This window comes from Malania oleifera, chromosome 10 (assembly GCF_029873635.1).
Source record: "Malania oleifera isolate guangnan ecotype guangnan chromosome 10, ASM2987363v1, whole genome shotgun sequence".
NCBI classification, from domain to species: domain Eukaryota; kingdom Viridiplantae; phylum Streptophyta; class Magnoliopsida; order Santalales; family Ximeniaceae; genus Malania; species Malania oleifera.
The window spans coordinates 78,830,450-78,847,011 of NC_080426.1; the positions used below are offsets into that span (position 1 = coordinate 78,830,450).

General features: G+C 35.1%; 1 protein-coding gene across 1 annotated transcript; it reads right to left on the reverse strand.

Annotated features, from left to right (window-relative positions):
• Nucleotides 1-1,076: 1,076 nt before the first annotated feature.
• LOC131166740 (LOB domain-containing protein 19) lies at nucleotides 1,077-6,163 on the reverse strand. Its single transcript, XM_058125315.1, has 2 exons — nucleotides 5,861-6,163; nucleotides 1,077-1,391 (listed from the first exon to the last, which is right to left on the reverse strand). The coding sequence occupies exons 1-2, from the start codon at nucleotides 6,161-6,163 to the stop codon at nucleotides 1,077-1,079; spliced, it is 618 nt and encodes a 205-aa protein (XP_057981298.1).
• Between the last annotated feature and the right edge of the window lie 10,399 nt (nucleotides 6,164-16,562).

A 16,562-nucleotide genomic window follows, 5' to 3' on the forward strand; every position in this document is an offset into this window, starting at 1 on the left:
GGTACTCATGGGTCCAGGTATGATTTGTTGGGTTTGTTATATTGGATATTATTATGGGAAAAAAATTTTGGTAAACTAGGCAGGTCGTTACAGGTTTGTTGTCCCTGACTTCCTTACTGACCCTCACAACCTTGTTTATGATCTAATCCTTAGTCCTTACTTTTGTCTGTGCTTAAATTAAATCCCGAAAAATCCACAATTTAGCCACAATTTCAGTTGTTTGAAGAATTACTTGTTTGATTGTAGGGTTCTCATGGGTTTCAGGTGTTGGCAGTCTTTAGAGTGGGATGAGTTCTCTTGTATTTTCTTTAATGTGGGAGGATGTTTTTACCTCGGTTCTATGTATAGTCTTGTTCAGAGAATCCAAGTATCTTGTTTTATTTCTCAATTTTTTTAATGATATTACTTTTTTTAAAAAAATAAAATAAAAAAATATCTAAGACACTTGAGTTGAATAGGCATGAACTATTAGCTTCTTTTGAAGTTCTTCCTCGTGACCCCCTCTTAGATGATAAAATACACTATGTTACAACCTTAATTATTAGTAATTTTATATTTTTTCTCAGCAAGAGAAGATGCAAGACATTTTACTGTTTTAGAAAAAAATGGTTTACTGATTAGAGCATTCTTATTATCTAGTGCATCAAGACTAGTTGAAAAAAAGTTGTATTAAGATTATTTATACAAGAATGCCATCCCTACGTCCTTGGGTTAACATATGTATTATCCTAATAGTTCTCCTCGCATTTAAACTTATACATGTCTTATTTAAATATTTCAACGTAATGTTCACTTGGTTCAACCAGTCATGGTCTTCTTTTCATTAATTTTTGTACAAAAAATAATAATAATAATTATTATTATGAATTTAGTGCATGCGTTTGATTGATTTTGTGTGCTTATATCCGTCCAAATAGAGCTTTATGTAGTAAAAGGTGGCTCTGCATGCATGCAATGCACATGCCCCACACTGGTATAATTAGACCATTTTAGCTACAAACAGTGTATATTCTCTCCATATATGGTTAGAACGTTAACGTTTTCAGTGAGAAATAATTGCAGTTGTAGCAAAGCAGCTAGGCAGTGGGAGAGCCGAATCTGGCGCCGGGCAAGTACCTTGAGACAAACTCTCGAGCCAGCAGCTGGAGGTTGCCGCCGTTGATAAAATCCAGATGATCAATATCTAGGACGGCAGGGCTAATTTGGTCCAAGTGGAGAGGATCAAAACGCAGCATTAAGGATGGGTTAGAGCTGCTGCTGGTGGATGCCATGTCCCAGGAGGAAGTGGTGTGGATTTGGGGTTGAGGTGGAGGCTGCAGCAGAGATGCAGGAGGTTGCGCCGTTGAGAGCCCGGCCTGAACGTACGCCAATTCCGCCTGCAAATTCACCACCTAAATGCATGCATGCAACACAAAAAGTGTGTACGTAGTAGCAAAGGCATTAGTTATCCAAGAGTTACACGGGGGGAGGAGAAAGCTTAATTAATTGAAAGAAGAGACGAGAAAAACAGCTAGCATCATCCAAGAACTTCATCCCGATGATCGAAGAGAAGGCAACGACTTCCTTGTAACGATATGAAGATAATGAAATTCAACTACAACAATTCGGAAACTCATGAAAAGTTTGAGGACAAGAGCTTATTATGCAGTGAACATTGCTCATTATATACGGTGTTAAAGCTTGATATACATTGTTAGCCCACAATCTAATAGTTTCAACATTTAGGTAAAGTGGTAAACTAACATGGCATAAGAGCCCTAATAATTTTTTTTTTTTTTTTAGCTTATTCCATGCTGATAAGCCTCTTCAATCTCACGATATCGTCCTTCATGGCTTCCGCACACAGTCTGCAAATCCATCTCCCCTGATATCTCTCTCAAATCCTTTGTATGTACCCCGACGTGCTCTCCTCCGTATCTCTCTCTCTCTCTCTCATATATTTGCTTGATGTTGTATTATTGCTGTTATGGCTTTTGAAATTTGTGGATCTAGGTTTTGACAATTTGTGAGTTTTGGGATCTTGGTAGGTACGATTGTAGTTGAGCTACACATAGGTTTCAGCAAGTTTGTGGATTTGGTATCTAACAATTTGTGATTATTTTATTTCTTTAATTTTTTTCCTCTATGTATCTAGTTGAAGTGGTCAAGTTTCACTAGATGTACGAAGACTAATTGTTAACACCAAAGAAGTTCATAGATAGGCTTGATGTACATGTGTGAACACTAACTTGACTCAAAAACTTAAGATCATTGGGTCTTGGGTCCCACCATGTATATAAGCACCTATCATCCACTCAATTTTTTTTTTTAATGTGGAACAAACTTACAAGTGAAATTCTCAACATATACAATCTCCTCCTCACTTGTGAGTTCCCACTGCCCCCCCTTGAATAGAAACTGTCTTCCTTATAGGAGTAAACCCAATTCTACAACGATTGCTCAAATGGGCCTTACCACCACACCCAATGTGCCTCGAATTAGATTCCACCTACTTTCGAACCAATCCTACCTCTTACGTCTTGACATTATTCTGATCCATCTTCCAAGCCTAAATGATCCTTATTGGCCTTGACAACACACTTGGTCCTCCAACAATGCTAAAAAAGCATTAACACTCCCCACATGTGCAGCGTGACAACATGTGCAGAAATAAATACACGATAAATAACGCCCATTATAGGGAACACAATAATTTTTTTTAAACACTATAGAATAAATGTGGGAAATAAGACTAAAACCCAGGACCTCCTGGAAACTGGCTCTGATGTCATATTGGATTAGGAAGAATGGGAGAAAATTGGCTATGAATCGATGGGACTGAAGTTTTCCGAAGCCAAGTATTGATTTGATGATTGCGAAAGTAAGAATCATCAAATCATTACTTGGCTTTGGAAAACTTCAGTCCCATCGATTCATATCCAATTTTCTCCCATTCTTCTTGGGTTCTAGTCGTATTGCTTGCATTTATTCTGTGGTGTTTAAAAAAATTATTGTGTACCCTATAATGGGTGTTATTTATTGTGTGTGTATTTATCCACGTGCTGTCATGCTACACATACAGGGGAGTGTTAAATCTTGATATACATTGTTGGCCTATTACCTAATAACTTAAACTTTTAGGTAAAGTGATATTCTAACACAGGGAAAGAAATTTGAAAGTGGAATGGTATTGATTACCACCTCCAATCACTTTGAAAGGCCTTGATTTTTGTACCGAAGAACTTAAATTTATACTCAGATATTTAAATTAAGTAGAAAATGGATTGAACTTTGGACTTGGCTTTCCTCAAACAAAACCAAAGATGGATCACCAAAAGTCTATTATTAGACTTAAAGAGCCTTGTAAAGAAAAAGTATAGCAAACCTTTAGTTGTGGAAAATATTTTACTTTTAATTTTTAAAAAAATTACAAAAAATTAAGTTATTCAATATTTGTATACAAAGTTTAAATATGATAAAATTACTTTTAACATTAATTAATATCCACTTATCGAAGTTAGTTTTGTTTTTCACTTTAACATTTGCAAAATTTGTAAAACTATCATCATCTTTTCTTATTTTCTAAATTTTTATGCAAAAGTGGAAAAAAAATTTCTTGTTGTTTTCAAAAATTTTTTCTTAAATGATTTTTGAAAAATTGAAAAAATATGTGTTTTTTTTTTTAAGTTAAAATGGCCAACATAGCTAGCTTTTCCTGATGGTGGAATGGTAAATTCTAGTCCTAAGTTGAAATTTTAGAACCATGTTACTAACTCATCCCCCTTCATTATGTATCACTTGTAGTTTTTTAGAGATTTTATAATTGGGATAACACCCTCTATTTTTGGTTATACCTCCATTTTTTCACTCTACTTTAATTCCACTTTATTGTTATATAGAGTCCCAAAAATTTATTGTGTTGATGATTAGAATTCATTGTGCATTTAAATTCAAATATAGAAGACTTATTGTAACCTACCATTTTGATGTAACGTAAAATTGAAAGTCGACTTTGGTATCAGGGTTTTTTCCTTCACAACAAAGGATTTTTCTGCATAAATCTCAACTTCTTTATGTTGGGTGTACTTGACTTGTACTATTGATTGCTAACTTTTTCTAACTTCTTAGTAATTGATTATTCTACTTAAGATTGTTTTTAACTAAGGGAATGAATTGGACTATTTTTGTTTTGACCATAAATTTCATATGTTTCACTTCAACAGCAATGATATCAAAGCAAACAGGTTGATTTGGGCTTGGGTGCTCATGAATGTCTTCTTGTAGAAATAGATCCCATAGAAAAGGAGTTATAGATCATATGGAGGATAGTAGTTGGTAAGTGTACTCCTTGGTTTCTTTTGTTTACCATGGTTGAGTAAGGGTTCTTATTGGGTTGCAAGACACTGAATAATGAGGACTTCTATTTAATGGAGAGTATGAAGTTGGCACACCCCCAGTAATAGAGATTCTTGAGAATTTCACCTATAAATGGTTTCCTGGTTTTTTCGAGTTGTCAAATCCAACCATCTAAATTTAGACTTTGAGAGCAGTTCTCATATATCCCATGTCTAAGTATAGGGGTGTGTGTCTATATATATATATATATATTATTAAGAATATAATACTATTTAATATATATCTCCAAGAAGATAAAAATAACAAGAAATTAAAGGGGCAGAAAGTCAAGAAGAAGATATTAGAATATTTGTTTCTCGAGCCGCTACGTTTAAATAATTACTTGAAGCCCCCGCCAAGTTTAGAAACTTGACTTCTAGTTAGGCCATCCACCACTACGTAGCGGCGGCCGCCCAATCCCATCCCCCATCCCCCTCTCCCCCTCCTTTTATCTGGATCACACCAAAGAGAAAAGCACAGGTACATTGGCATGACTTTTACACGTGTAGTTTTGTTTTGTAAAACCGAGATCGACGAGTCTAATCCCCAAGTAATTAAATAACAATTCCAAACTCCTCACTAACTTCCAAATGGGAAAACTTGACTCCCCCCTTCCCAATACAAAGGGATCCTTGAAATCGGATAACTTCATGTTTGAACCTAGAAAACAATAACATCTATATATCTGTGGCCCTAGCCACACGTGAGCATGCATATTTATACTTAAAAATACAAAACCACCAAATCCATCCACACATAGATCAAAGCTTTGAGCTAGGGGCAATTTATGAACTCCACAAATTAATATTCTTCAGCACTGTCCCATGATGAGTATTTTGCTATTATTATCTCTTCAGAATCTTTTTCATATAGTTCACATGCACCCAATGTTTGGCAACAATAAATTTAAAAAAAAAATGAAACATGACCAACTTGACAGTTGACCATCAACATTTGCTAGAACCTGCAAAATTATGTACCTTGAGTTGCTTCTACAGTTGTTGCAAAGCAATGAGCAAACCATACAGCTATAGCTACAAGCCTACAACTAACACGAATGCACACCTTTCGGTCCACATTGCCACAGTTAACATCTGTTCAGTAATCTTTGTTTTTGAGTGGAGGGGGGGGGGGGGGGGTGTGGAGAGAGAGGAAAGCTGAGAGGCCTGACAACTAAACTTCCCAAAGCAATTCAAAAGCTGCATGTAAAAGCTCTTCCGAGGACAGCTTGTTCGTTTGATTAAGCTATATATAAAGCTGCTCGCCTATAGCCTAAGCCGCGCTTTAGCATGCGTATAATCACCCTACTAAAACACATTTCCCGCATTCACCTAATATTTCACTTCTTGGGAACCAAGGATAAAATGATTTTGGGATTTGGAGGGTCATGAAAAGGGAGAATAAATTATCAGAAGCTGGCACCAAAAATCTCCAACTGGGCCGATATTTAAATAGTAAAGACAGATGAGACGGAGGTTGTACGTACCTGCTGTTGGAGAGCGAAGATGTGGGCGACGCAGCCATATACGGGGTCTCGGAGCCGAGCCAAGGCCTCGTAGCAGAGGGTAACGACGGCATCGAGGCGCTTGTGGGGTGGGATTCGCAGCAGCAGCTTGGAGGCATTGCTGGCGCCGAACACTTTGTGCACCGCCGCGAAGTGCTCCGTGCCTTGCTCCGAATCGAAGTATGGTGCAAAGACGCAACCCTTCACGCACTTTCTCCTTAGGAACTTACACGCCCCGCAAGGCCCACCTCCGTTCCCATTTCTTCCTGTACTGCTGTTACTCATCATCTGTCTTTCAATTCTCTCCGCCTTTACTCGCTCTGTGGGGTCAAGAGGGAGAGAAAGAGGGACAAGATAAAGAGCAGTAGCTAGGGACGGGGATGGGGTTGAGTTTCTAGAAACTAAGGGAACGAGGAGGAGGTAGGGCGGGTAATGGGTCTGTAAACCAACTTGGATATTTCCTTGCTTTGTTTTGGTCATGCGAAAGTAAGGAAGCTTGGGCAGTTGGTAAAATTGCGGAATTGGGTTGGACCTGTTATCTTCATTTATTTATAATTTTTTTTATGCTGGCCTTTATTAATTGTTAATTGATGAGAAAGAGAGAGAGTGTGTGTGTGTGTGTGTGCGCGCGTGTGTGTGCGCGCGCGCGCGTGTTTTTATGTGCGTGCGAAGATGGAGATGGATGTTGGTTCAAACTTTAAAGCCACGGCATCGGGCAACAGTAAGGGAGCCATCGCGGTGCGGAGCCGCTTGCGTGAAGCAAACATACATGCGGTAGCTGCTGTACGTATAGCTAGCCAGTTGCAAATTCCACCCGCCGCAGTCCTGCCCACGTTCGCATACTAAGTGGGACAGACATCCCATATCTAATCACCAATCGCCAATCACCAATCACCAATCTCTCTCTCTCTCTCTCTCTCGTGTCACTTCCAATTAATATTTCAGCTCTCAAACTCATGGCGAAGACCATGCACGAGGGGCCTATAGCCTATCTTGTTTGAGTACCTGTAGTGTCGCGTTGGGTGTGTGAAAAGACCAACATTTATTTATAAGCACTGTTGTACACACAGTGCATGCAAATGCAAAGGCAACTACAGTAGTACTGTCCGGGCAAGGGGGTTTGCTTTTGTCAGGGCGCCATGTGTGGAACAGCGAACATCTAGATCGACCACTATCCAAATAAGTGACGCCCCTACTTTACCTAAAGAGTCTATGATTAGCGGTAGGGGCCGGTCATTTCCCTGGACCAAACTCCATATCTTCTACCTAGTTACAGTCTCCCAGTGCGATCTGTGCAATTGGTGCCTCCTAGTGGCTGTATAACCTCAGCAATTATGGCATGGTATTCTTTTGCTGATTCAACGTTAATAAACGGCAAAATGGACGTGGCGCGGTGCTCATGCCCTCTGCACATATACGGAGTTTTCTTTTTATATATATATTTATATGATGTTATACTTTCTCCCTCTTCCTTTATTATCTCTATCACACCTTCTTGAGTATAAGCTTATGCAATTATTCTATTGCATCGGGCTTACAATGACCATCAATGCCTATATCTTGTCACAAAACGTTGATTTGCTTGTACCTACCAAATTTCTTTATTCAAAAAACACAATTAAATCATAATGGGTTCAATAAATAAGGAATTATACTCTAGCATAACCAGCTTTTTAAAAGTTTGTGATGTTTAAAAGTGTGATATTTGGTTGGTAAGTGTGGCACTACATCCAAAGCATAATTGACTTCTTTGAAAACTTAGTTATTGTAGGCCCAACCACACATAGATCACTAGCTTCACGTTGACACACTCAAAACTCATTTTTCAAAAATTGATTTACTAACAATTACCCCTATTGCACCATATAACCAATCGGGTTTCAATAAATTTGTAGTTTTATCTACATTCATGTAAAGCCGGACTTACTTTGAGTTGATTTTATAATTAAATTTTACGTTCAATCATTATCCACACATGCATATAACCATTGCATTTATCATAAGACAACTTATTATCAAATTTTCCATGCATGAAAAACTTTTGATCGCATACGCATATGGATTCCATTTATTTAGATGCCAAACTAACATCCACTACTAAAAAAGAAGCCTTTTAGTGATTGTTTCAAATCGTCACTAATAATAGAAAGCCGTCGCTAATACTTATTAGTGACAACTTAGTGACGCTCATGGACTGATGACTATAACGGCAATTTCAACTTATTATTGGTGACGACTTTCAAAACTGTCACTAATAATGGACTATTAGTGACAGTTTTCCTCCGTCACTAAAAGAGTTAGACCATCACTATAACTGACACAATTTTTAAGCTTAAAATCGTCACTAAAGTCATACTATTAGTGACGGTTTTCAAAACCGTCATTAAAGATAGACTATTAGTGACGTTTTTAAAACTGTCACTAATGACACACTATTAGTGACAGTTCTAAAATCGTCACTAAAGACACATTGTTAGGGACAATTTTTTAGCCAACACTAAAGACACTATTAGTGGCAGTTCTAAAATCGTCACTAATAGTCACTATTTCTTAACTTTTACTAACGGTTATAAAATCGTCACTAAAGAAACACTATTAGTGACGGTTCAAAAAACCATTACTAAAAGCATACTATTAGTGACAGTTTTAGAACCATCACTAATAGTCACTATTTCTCAACTTTTAGTGACGGTTATAAAATCGTCACTAAAAGTATATAATAATTTAACCTTTTTTTTTTTTTGAAAATCGTGCATTAATTCCTGTGCGAACCCTGTAATTAATTTTCTGCACACATAATATTGAACCATAATTGAGGATAAATTCACTATATTGTTCAAAAAACAAAAATATATACATAAAAATTGTTTGAATGTGTATAAATCATATATAATACATGATCTGATCACATAACAAAAAATAAAAAAAATAGGTTGCATCGTTATCATTGCGCGTGTTGTCATCCTCATCATCCTGCGACAGACTGCAAACCCTAAAAAATAATAATTATACAAAAAATTAGTATACAGTTTTTGAATACATACGTACTATAAGTACAAATTATTTGATAGTGATAATTATTATACATAGTTAAACAAAAAATGATACAATTTTAAATATCTAAGTTTAATTAGTCAGAATTGACTCGTCTCGGTTTGGAGAGAGTATGCTCGACTTAGACACTTAAGTGCTTAAATCAACTAAGTTTACTTCTATGCGCATAATTATTAACTGAGGAGGAGTTTTTAGATACCGTCAACTCCGGCACATTCAACTCAATGTCACAGACGTGTTGGAATCAACCCTACTCGGTTTGGACCTCATATGCCTAACTTGGACACCATAGTTCTTAAAATCAACTAAGTTTTCTAGGTTTACTTCTAAGCGCATAATTTTCAACTTGTGAGGAGTTTTTGGGTACCATTATCTCCAGCACATCTAGCTTAATGTAAAAAATGTGTCTGGATTGACCCCACTTGATTTTGACCTTGTATGCCCGATTTGGACACTGGAGTGCTTAAAATTAACTAAGTTTACTAAGTTTGCTTTTAAACGCATATTTTCAAACAAAGATAAGTTTATTGGTACCGTTAGCTCCAACATGTCCAACTCAATGACACAGATGTTTCAGGACAGACTTGTAGTAACCCAAACCAAGAAAATAAATAAATAAATAAAAGAAAAGAGAAAGGAAATGAAAAAGAGGAAAAAAGGTTTGGTTAGAACCAAACCGTCGCCGGTTTTGTGAGAAATAGAAAAACCGTTGACGGTTTTCCTGCAGGTAAACAACCGAGAGCTGTTTAAAGGCCAAACCATCGACGATTTTGTCAAGCCCAGAAAAATCATTGACGGTTTCTTGTGGGCCTGTCTACTTAAAGGCTGAGTTACTCATTTTGTTTCATAAATCTCTCAGCTCACACTCTCTCTTTCTCTCTCTAAAAGTTAGTTTTTTGAGTATCTCTCTCTCCCTCTAGCCTAGGAAGTCTCCGCAAGTGCTCTTCGATTCTCTCTCCCTTCTCCCGGCACATAGGCCATCGATTTTCGGCAGATTCGTGTAGTTAGGTTTTCGTGGTTTCGAAAGTTTTAGGCATTTTCTTCAGGTTTAGGTAAGGGGATTATATTATGTCAGTTATTTCTGAAAGATGGACTGATTTAATTGCTATTTATGTTTACAGAAATAGTATACATGATTTAATGAACGAATCGGGTATATGAAAATGGTTGTTTTGACTTTTATACGTTTTTGGGGAAAATTAACGTGAATGGTTTGAACATCTTCTATTTTCAATAAAATATGTAGTTTGAGTTAAATAAAACCCTAAAAATGCTCATACCCCTGTTTTCAGCAACTTGTATATTTTCTCAGACAATTTTCCTTATTTATAATTTATTAGGAGAAAATTTGTGTGGAATGAGTATGGTTTAATTGGCATAAATAAACAGACTATGTAAACTACTATGATGTGACGACTATAAGCCGATATGTGATGTGATGGTTGTAAGCCAAGATTTGATATGATGGCTAGATGTCGAGTTTGAGATGTCGATTTTATACTGAGAAAGAAAATGACAGAATTATGAATAGCTAATTTTTTATATAGTATTATGAAAAATAAATTATGATTTCAGTATTATTATATAAATTGTCATATATGATTTAAGAACCCTGTGAATATGAAATGTGGTATTATGAGCACGGTACCGTAACTGTGTGTTGGTAGTGAGTGCAATCACATGGAGATGGAAGTGTGATATAGGATAGTCAATTGGAGACTTGGGTACAATACTACCTCGAGGTAGTTTTGGGGGGCCCATCGGATCCAATGCCGAGTGACCCTTAAGGGTAGGCACAATCGTATTTACTACCTTTTCTAACTTAGCTATGGTTGGGCGGCCATATGCTGAGTCCAGCCTTCAAGCTGCACAACTCGTCATAGGGAAGCATGTCATATGAGTATGTGATAGTGTGACGACGCCAATTCAATAGTCCAGGTTGTATCTTTTATGCATAAATGGGCAAATTTACTATAAAATGGGCTATATTGAGTTGACAATTTATTATTCAGAACTTATGTATTTTTAGTATTACAGATCAGTACAGTTTAAATGTCATTTTTATATACAATTAAATAATTGAAGTTTTATATTCGCACAGGAACTCATGCTAGTCACACACTGATAATAATATGATCTGTCTTACTGAAAAGTGTCTCACACCATTATACAAATCATTTTTCAGGTCCTTCAGGGAACCGTGTCTACCTTACTATGAGGAATGAATTAGACTTTTGGAGGAGATAGACAGAGCTAGTGAGCCACTAGCTGTTGCATTTTGTTATTTTGTTGGGTTGTATTATATAGGCAGGTAGTTTTATGTATGTGTTTGGGAACAGTTAGAACCCTGGTAAAGTGTTTTGATGTTTTAGCATCTTCTGCTATATGATTTTTAATTCCATTAATGAGAGGTGCACTTGGGATTCCCTGGTTAGGGGGGGTGCAATATATATTTGTATGTGGTATCAGAGAGTATTTATATTTTTAGCAGTTAAATTTTTCGGTGTGCGACAAGACCCCACTTGGTTTGGAACACGTATGCTTGACTTGGACACCAGAGTGCTTAAAATCAATGAAGTTTACTAGGTTTGCTTCTAAGCACATAATTTTCAATCAAGGAAAAGGTTTTGGGTATTGTCAGCTCTAGCACATCCAGTTCAATCTCACGGATGTGTCGGGACTGATCCCACTCAATTTGGACCTCATATTCCTGATGTGGACACCAGAGTGCTTAAAATCAAATAAGTTTGTTAGGTTTGTTTCTAAGCGCATAATTTTCAACTAGGGAGGAGTTTTTAGGTACTATCAACTTCAACAGGTCCAACTCAATGTCACGGATGTTTCGGGACTGACCCTGCTCGGTTTGGTCTTCATACAATCGACTTAGACACTAGAGTTCTTTAAATCAACTAAATTTGGTAAGTTTGCTTTTAAGCGCATAATTTTCAAAAGGGGAGGAATTTTTGGGCACCATTACCTTAGACACGTCTAGCTCAATGTCACGGGCGTGTCGAGATTGACCCTACTCGGTTTGGACATTGTATGCCTAACTTAGACACCGAAGGATAAGCATTAGGAATTGTCCTTAAATCATTTATCCTATGAACAAGCATCTAATTTAGTATTTCTTGGTTCATTTGAGAGTGAGTGAGTGAGTGAGTGAGTGAGAGAGAGAGAGAGAGAGAGAGAGAGAGAGAGAGAGAGAGAGAGAGAGAGAGAGAAGTATGACCTACTATACAAGAAGAGGGGAGAGAGAGGCTTGGCAAGAGAAAAATGAGAGAGAAAATGGAAGGATAAGGGTAGCATGAGAAGCCATGAGTAGTAATAGAGGCTGCTGGTTTGTTGCTGCTAGAGTTGGTGGGGTTGTGTAGCAGTAGCTTAGCAGTAGAAATAAAACAAAAAACAAAAAACAAAGAGAGAGAGAGAGAGAGAGGTAGTTTTTTGGGGTGTTTAGGCTTGAAGGTTGTAGCAAGAAGGCTACTAGGGTTTGTTTTAGGATATTTTAGGGGCAGCAAATAACCGCACCAGCAATAGCAACAGCAAGTGGCAGCAATGGAGGTTGTTAGGCGTTTTAGGCTTTTTGGAGGATATTTACGTTTATTTATTTTGAATCAAACTTCTTCACACATACATCTACACACACACACACACGTGTATTTAACACACACATACTTATATACACACACATATGTGCACATATTCAGCTAAATCTCTATATGTATATTACACACACAAACACACACACACACACACACAGAGTCACTCACTCACACACACACAAATGAGTATTCATATTTATACCAACTCAAGTACATGCATACATATGCATATCTATTAAATATCCCCCTCCCAAACGCACACGCATGCCCATGCACACGCATATATACAAATGAGTATTTATATTTGTCGCAACGTCCCGAAAGCGCATGTGCCCCATAGTGGGTGAAATAAAAATTATTTTATATTTTCAGGAAAAAATAGGAAGTGAGTTGCCACTAACCTTTTAGTGTGGTAAGAACACTTGATTACTACCCAATTAAGGGTAGAATTAGTCTGCGTTTCCAAAGCCGAGATCGAGAGTTCGATTACGTGAGGGGAAAGTACGAGCACCCCCTACGTGCCCGTTCTTATGAACGACGCCTAATTAATCAAGAATTATCCCAAATTTAATTTAATAGATCTTTAAAATTACTCCCTTTTAGTGAATTTTGCAATACACATTTAAAGAAATAAATCACACAAAAATATATATATAATATATATTCCCTCAGAAATGGGGTATGTGAAGCCCGAAAGCTTATACCCTTTTTTGAAATCATAGGGATTTAATTAAGAAAATATTTTTATAAAAATAAATACCAAGACCAAATGACAAAAATACTAAAAATAGTAATAATAATATTAATAATGATAAGAATAATAACAATAATACTACAATAATGCTTCCTACTATAATAATAATAATAATAATAATAAAATAATGGTAATGATAAATAATAATAACAATAATTATAATAATAATAATAAATACAATAGTAATAATAACACATAAATGATAATAATAATAATAATAATAATAATAATAATAATAATAATAATAATAAATATGATAATAATAGTAAGTATTAAATGATAATAAATAATAATGATAGGAATAGTAGTAATAATAGTTATAGTAATAATAATATACATATTTTATTTACCTTAATATTGACACTCAATTAAAGATACAATACATACATATATAAGCAATTAATTAATGAAACAAATCAAATTAAAGGCAAATAAATAATGAACTTATGGAAACCTATTCAAGCTATCACTAATACGTAAACAATTAGTATGGTAACTTCTAGACTTATAGTAATAAATCAAATCAAAATTCGATATACAATCCTTTTTACATGATAATAATACAAATAGATACAACCAAAAATTTAAATTTGAATATTAAATAATAAAACAAATACCATGACAATAAAAATCGTGCAATAATAAAGATAAACTGATTAATATTCATAATAATTGTGACAAATAAAATAAAATAAAATAAACATGGATATCAAATACTAATATTATATAACAAATATAATAAAAATTTAAACTTTTTTAACATTGAAACCCAACTAAGATATTAAGCTATGCATGTGTGTGATTACAAGGCTATAGGTGTGAGTGTGTGTGTTGTTTCCTGTGTGTGTGAGTGTGTGTTTGTGTGGTTAACTGTGTGTGTGTGTGTGGATTAGAAATTCATCACTAATAGGGGCAGTATTAGTGACGAATTAGAAATTCGTCACTACTAGTAGGATATTAGTGACGACTTGGATATTCGTCACTACTAGTATGGTATTATTGACGAATTAAAAATTTGTGACTACTAGTATGGTATTAGTGACGAATTAGAAATTCGTCACTACTAGTATGGTATTATTGGCGAATGAAAAATTCGTCACTAATAGTAAGATATTAGTGACAAATTTGAATCCTTCACTAATAATTAGAAAAATTAAACAACCTTTTATACTAATTTTATTTAATCATGAATTCTTATATAAAAATCTATAATTACATTTTCGAATATATAAACTGAAACCATAATTACTACAAAATTCATAAATCATTCAAAATTTTAAATTTAAATACAAATTCAATTAAAATGAAGAAATAACATATGTTCAGATAAAAAAAATTATTTAAAAATATTAAAAATTCAAATACAAATACTAATACAAATTCAAATTAAAATACAACTCCATTTGTTCAAATAACAATAAAAATTATAAAGAAATAGTCAAAAGTTGCATCTGACGACTGTAGTGCATCCATGCATGGCATCATGTTGATGTTATGATAGCTGCGAATCCTACAAATTAAGAGTCATTAAAAAAATTTTAGTATACCAAATCGAGGAGAGGTGATGCTAAGTATAATCAGGAAAAATAATTATATGATATAACAAATTGGCAAAGATTTCATAATCATGCATATTACATAATTTGTACGATAGTAATATCAATAATGAAAGATGTAACGTTGCGTTCGAGAGCATAGATTTCAAACATTTGAATGGATTTGGACAAATTTTAATACAATTTAATATTACATTTTATTTAAATTCAATGTAAATTCAAGTCCAAAGTGTCTCGAAACACGAGGAGCATAAAATTATATTAAAATTTATTAAAGTCTATTTAAATCTAAACTTAAGATGTAAAATGCATGCTCTGGAACGCAGCATGAGATTAGTTTATGGGGGATTTGCACAATGACTCAATGAGGTATTAGCATTGCGTGGGGAAGGGGATGCAGCGAATAAATCCAGTCGGGGACACGTGTCCAATTAGCATGCTTTACCGTTTCATAGACAAGCATTATTTCACTTTTTTTTTGTTCTTTTCTACAGTGACATTGCAACTCATATGTCCAGATGAATCCTTAATTATGTCTTTTTCAAATGATTATAAAAGTGATGCTCCCTGTGAGTTATGTAAATATTCAACTTATGCATTTTTAAAATTTTCAAATCCTCAGCCAAGTGTATATAATATTTTCAATAATTTCGACACGACAATGAATGCTTTAAGCTTACCGGATGAAAAACATGTAAATGAATGTCCGTTCTAAATGAACTAAGTCTGCATTGCCTCATTTATTATGATTCCTAAGTTTCACTCATCCTTTCAAAAATAGTTTAACATTAAACTAAGCCTATCTTTTGTTTAGGACTTTGAAAAATTTTAACGTAATTTTGGCAACATGCCATCTGTAAATTGGACGTTTTCCAATAAAACCTGCACTTGATAGGTTGAAATATATCATTTATAAGAAGTTGAAGGCACACGAGAACCTATATCCACTACCAGCATGCAATACACATCAACTGCATCTGCCATGCAGGAGGCATTCTAGACTAGCATAAAATCATGTAGCATATTCACGAAAGTAATCCATGTAACCATATCTTAAATTCATAATACGAACAGCAGAGAATAGTGGATAGTATTGAGTTCAGTGTGGTATTGTTATTCATCCAGGCATTTGGACATGAACATTATGAAATGATGAGAACATTTAATTTAAATGATTATAAAAGTGATGCTCCTTGTGAGTTATGTATATATTCAACTTATACGTTTTTAAAATTTTCAAATCCTCAGCCAAGTGTATATAATATTTTCAATGATTTCGGCACGACAATGAATGCTTTAAGCTTACCGAACGAAAAACATGTAAATGAATGTCCGTTCTAAATGAACTAAGTCTACATTGCCTCATTTATTATGATTTTTAAGTTTCACTCATCCTTTCAAAAATAGTTTAACATTAAACTAAGCCTATCTTTTGTTTAGGACTTTGGAAAATTTTAACGCAACTTCGGCAGCATGCCGTCTGTAAATTGGACGTTTTCCCATAAAACCTGCACCTAATAGGTTGAAATTGATCATTTATAAGAAGTTGAAGGCACACGAGAACCTATATCCACTACCAGCATGCAATACACATCAACTGCATCTGCCATGCAGGAGGCATTCTAGACTAGCATGAAATCATGTAACATATTCACGACATTAATCCATGTAACCATATCTTAAATTCATAATTTAAATAAAAATTGTTATCTCGAGTCATC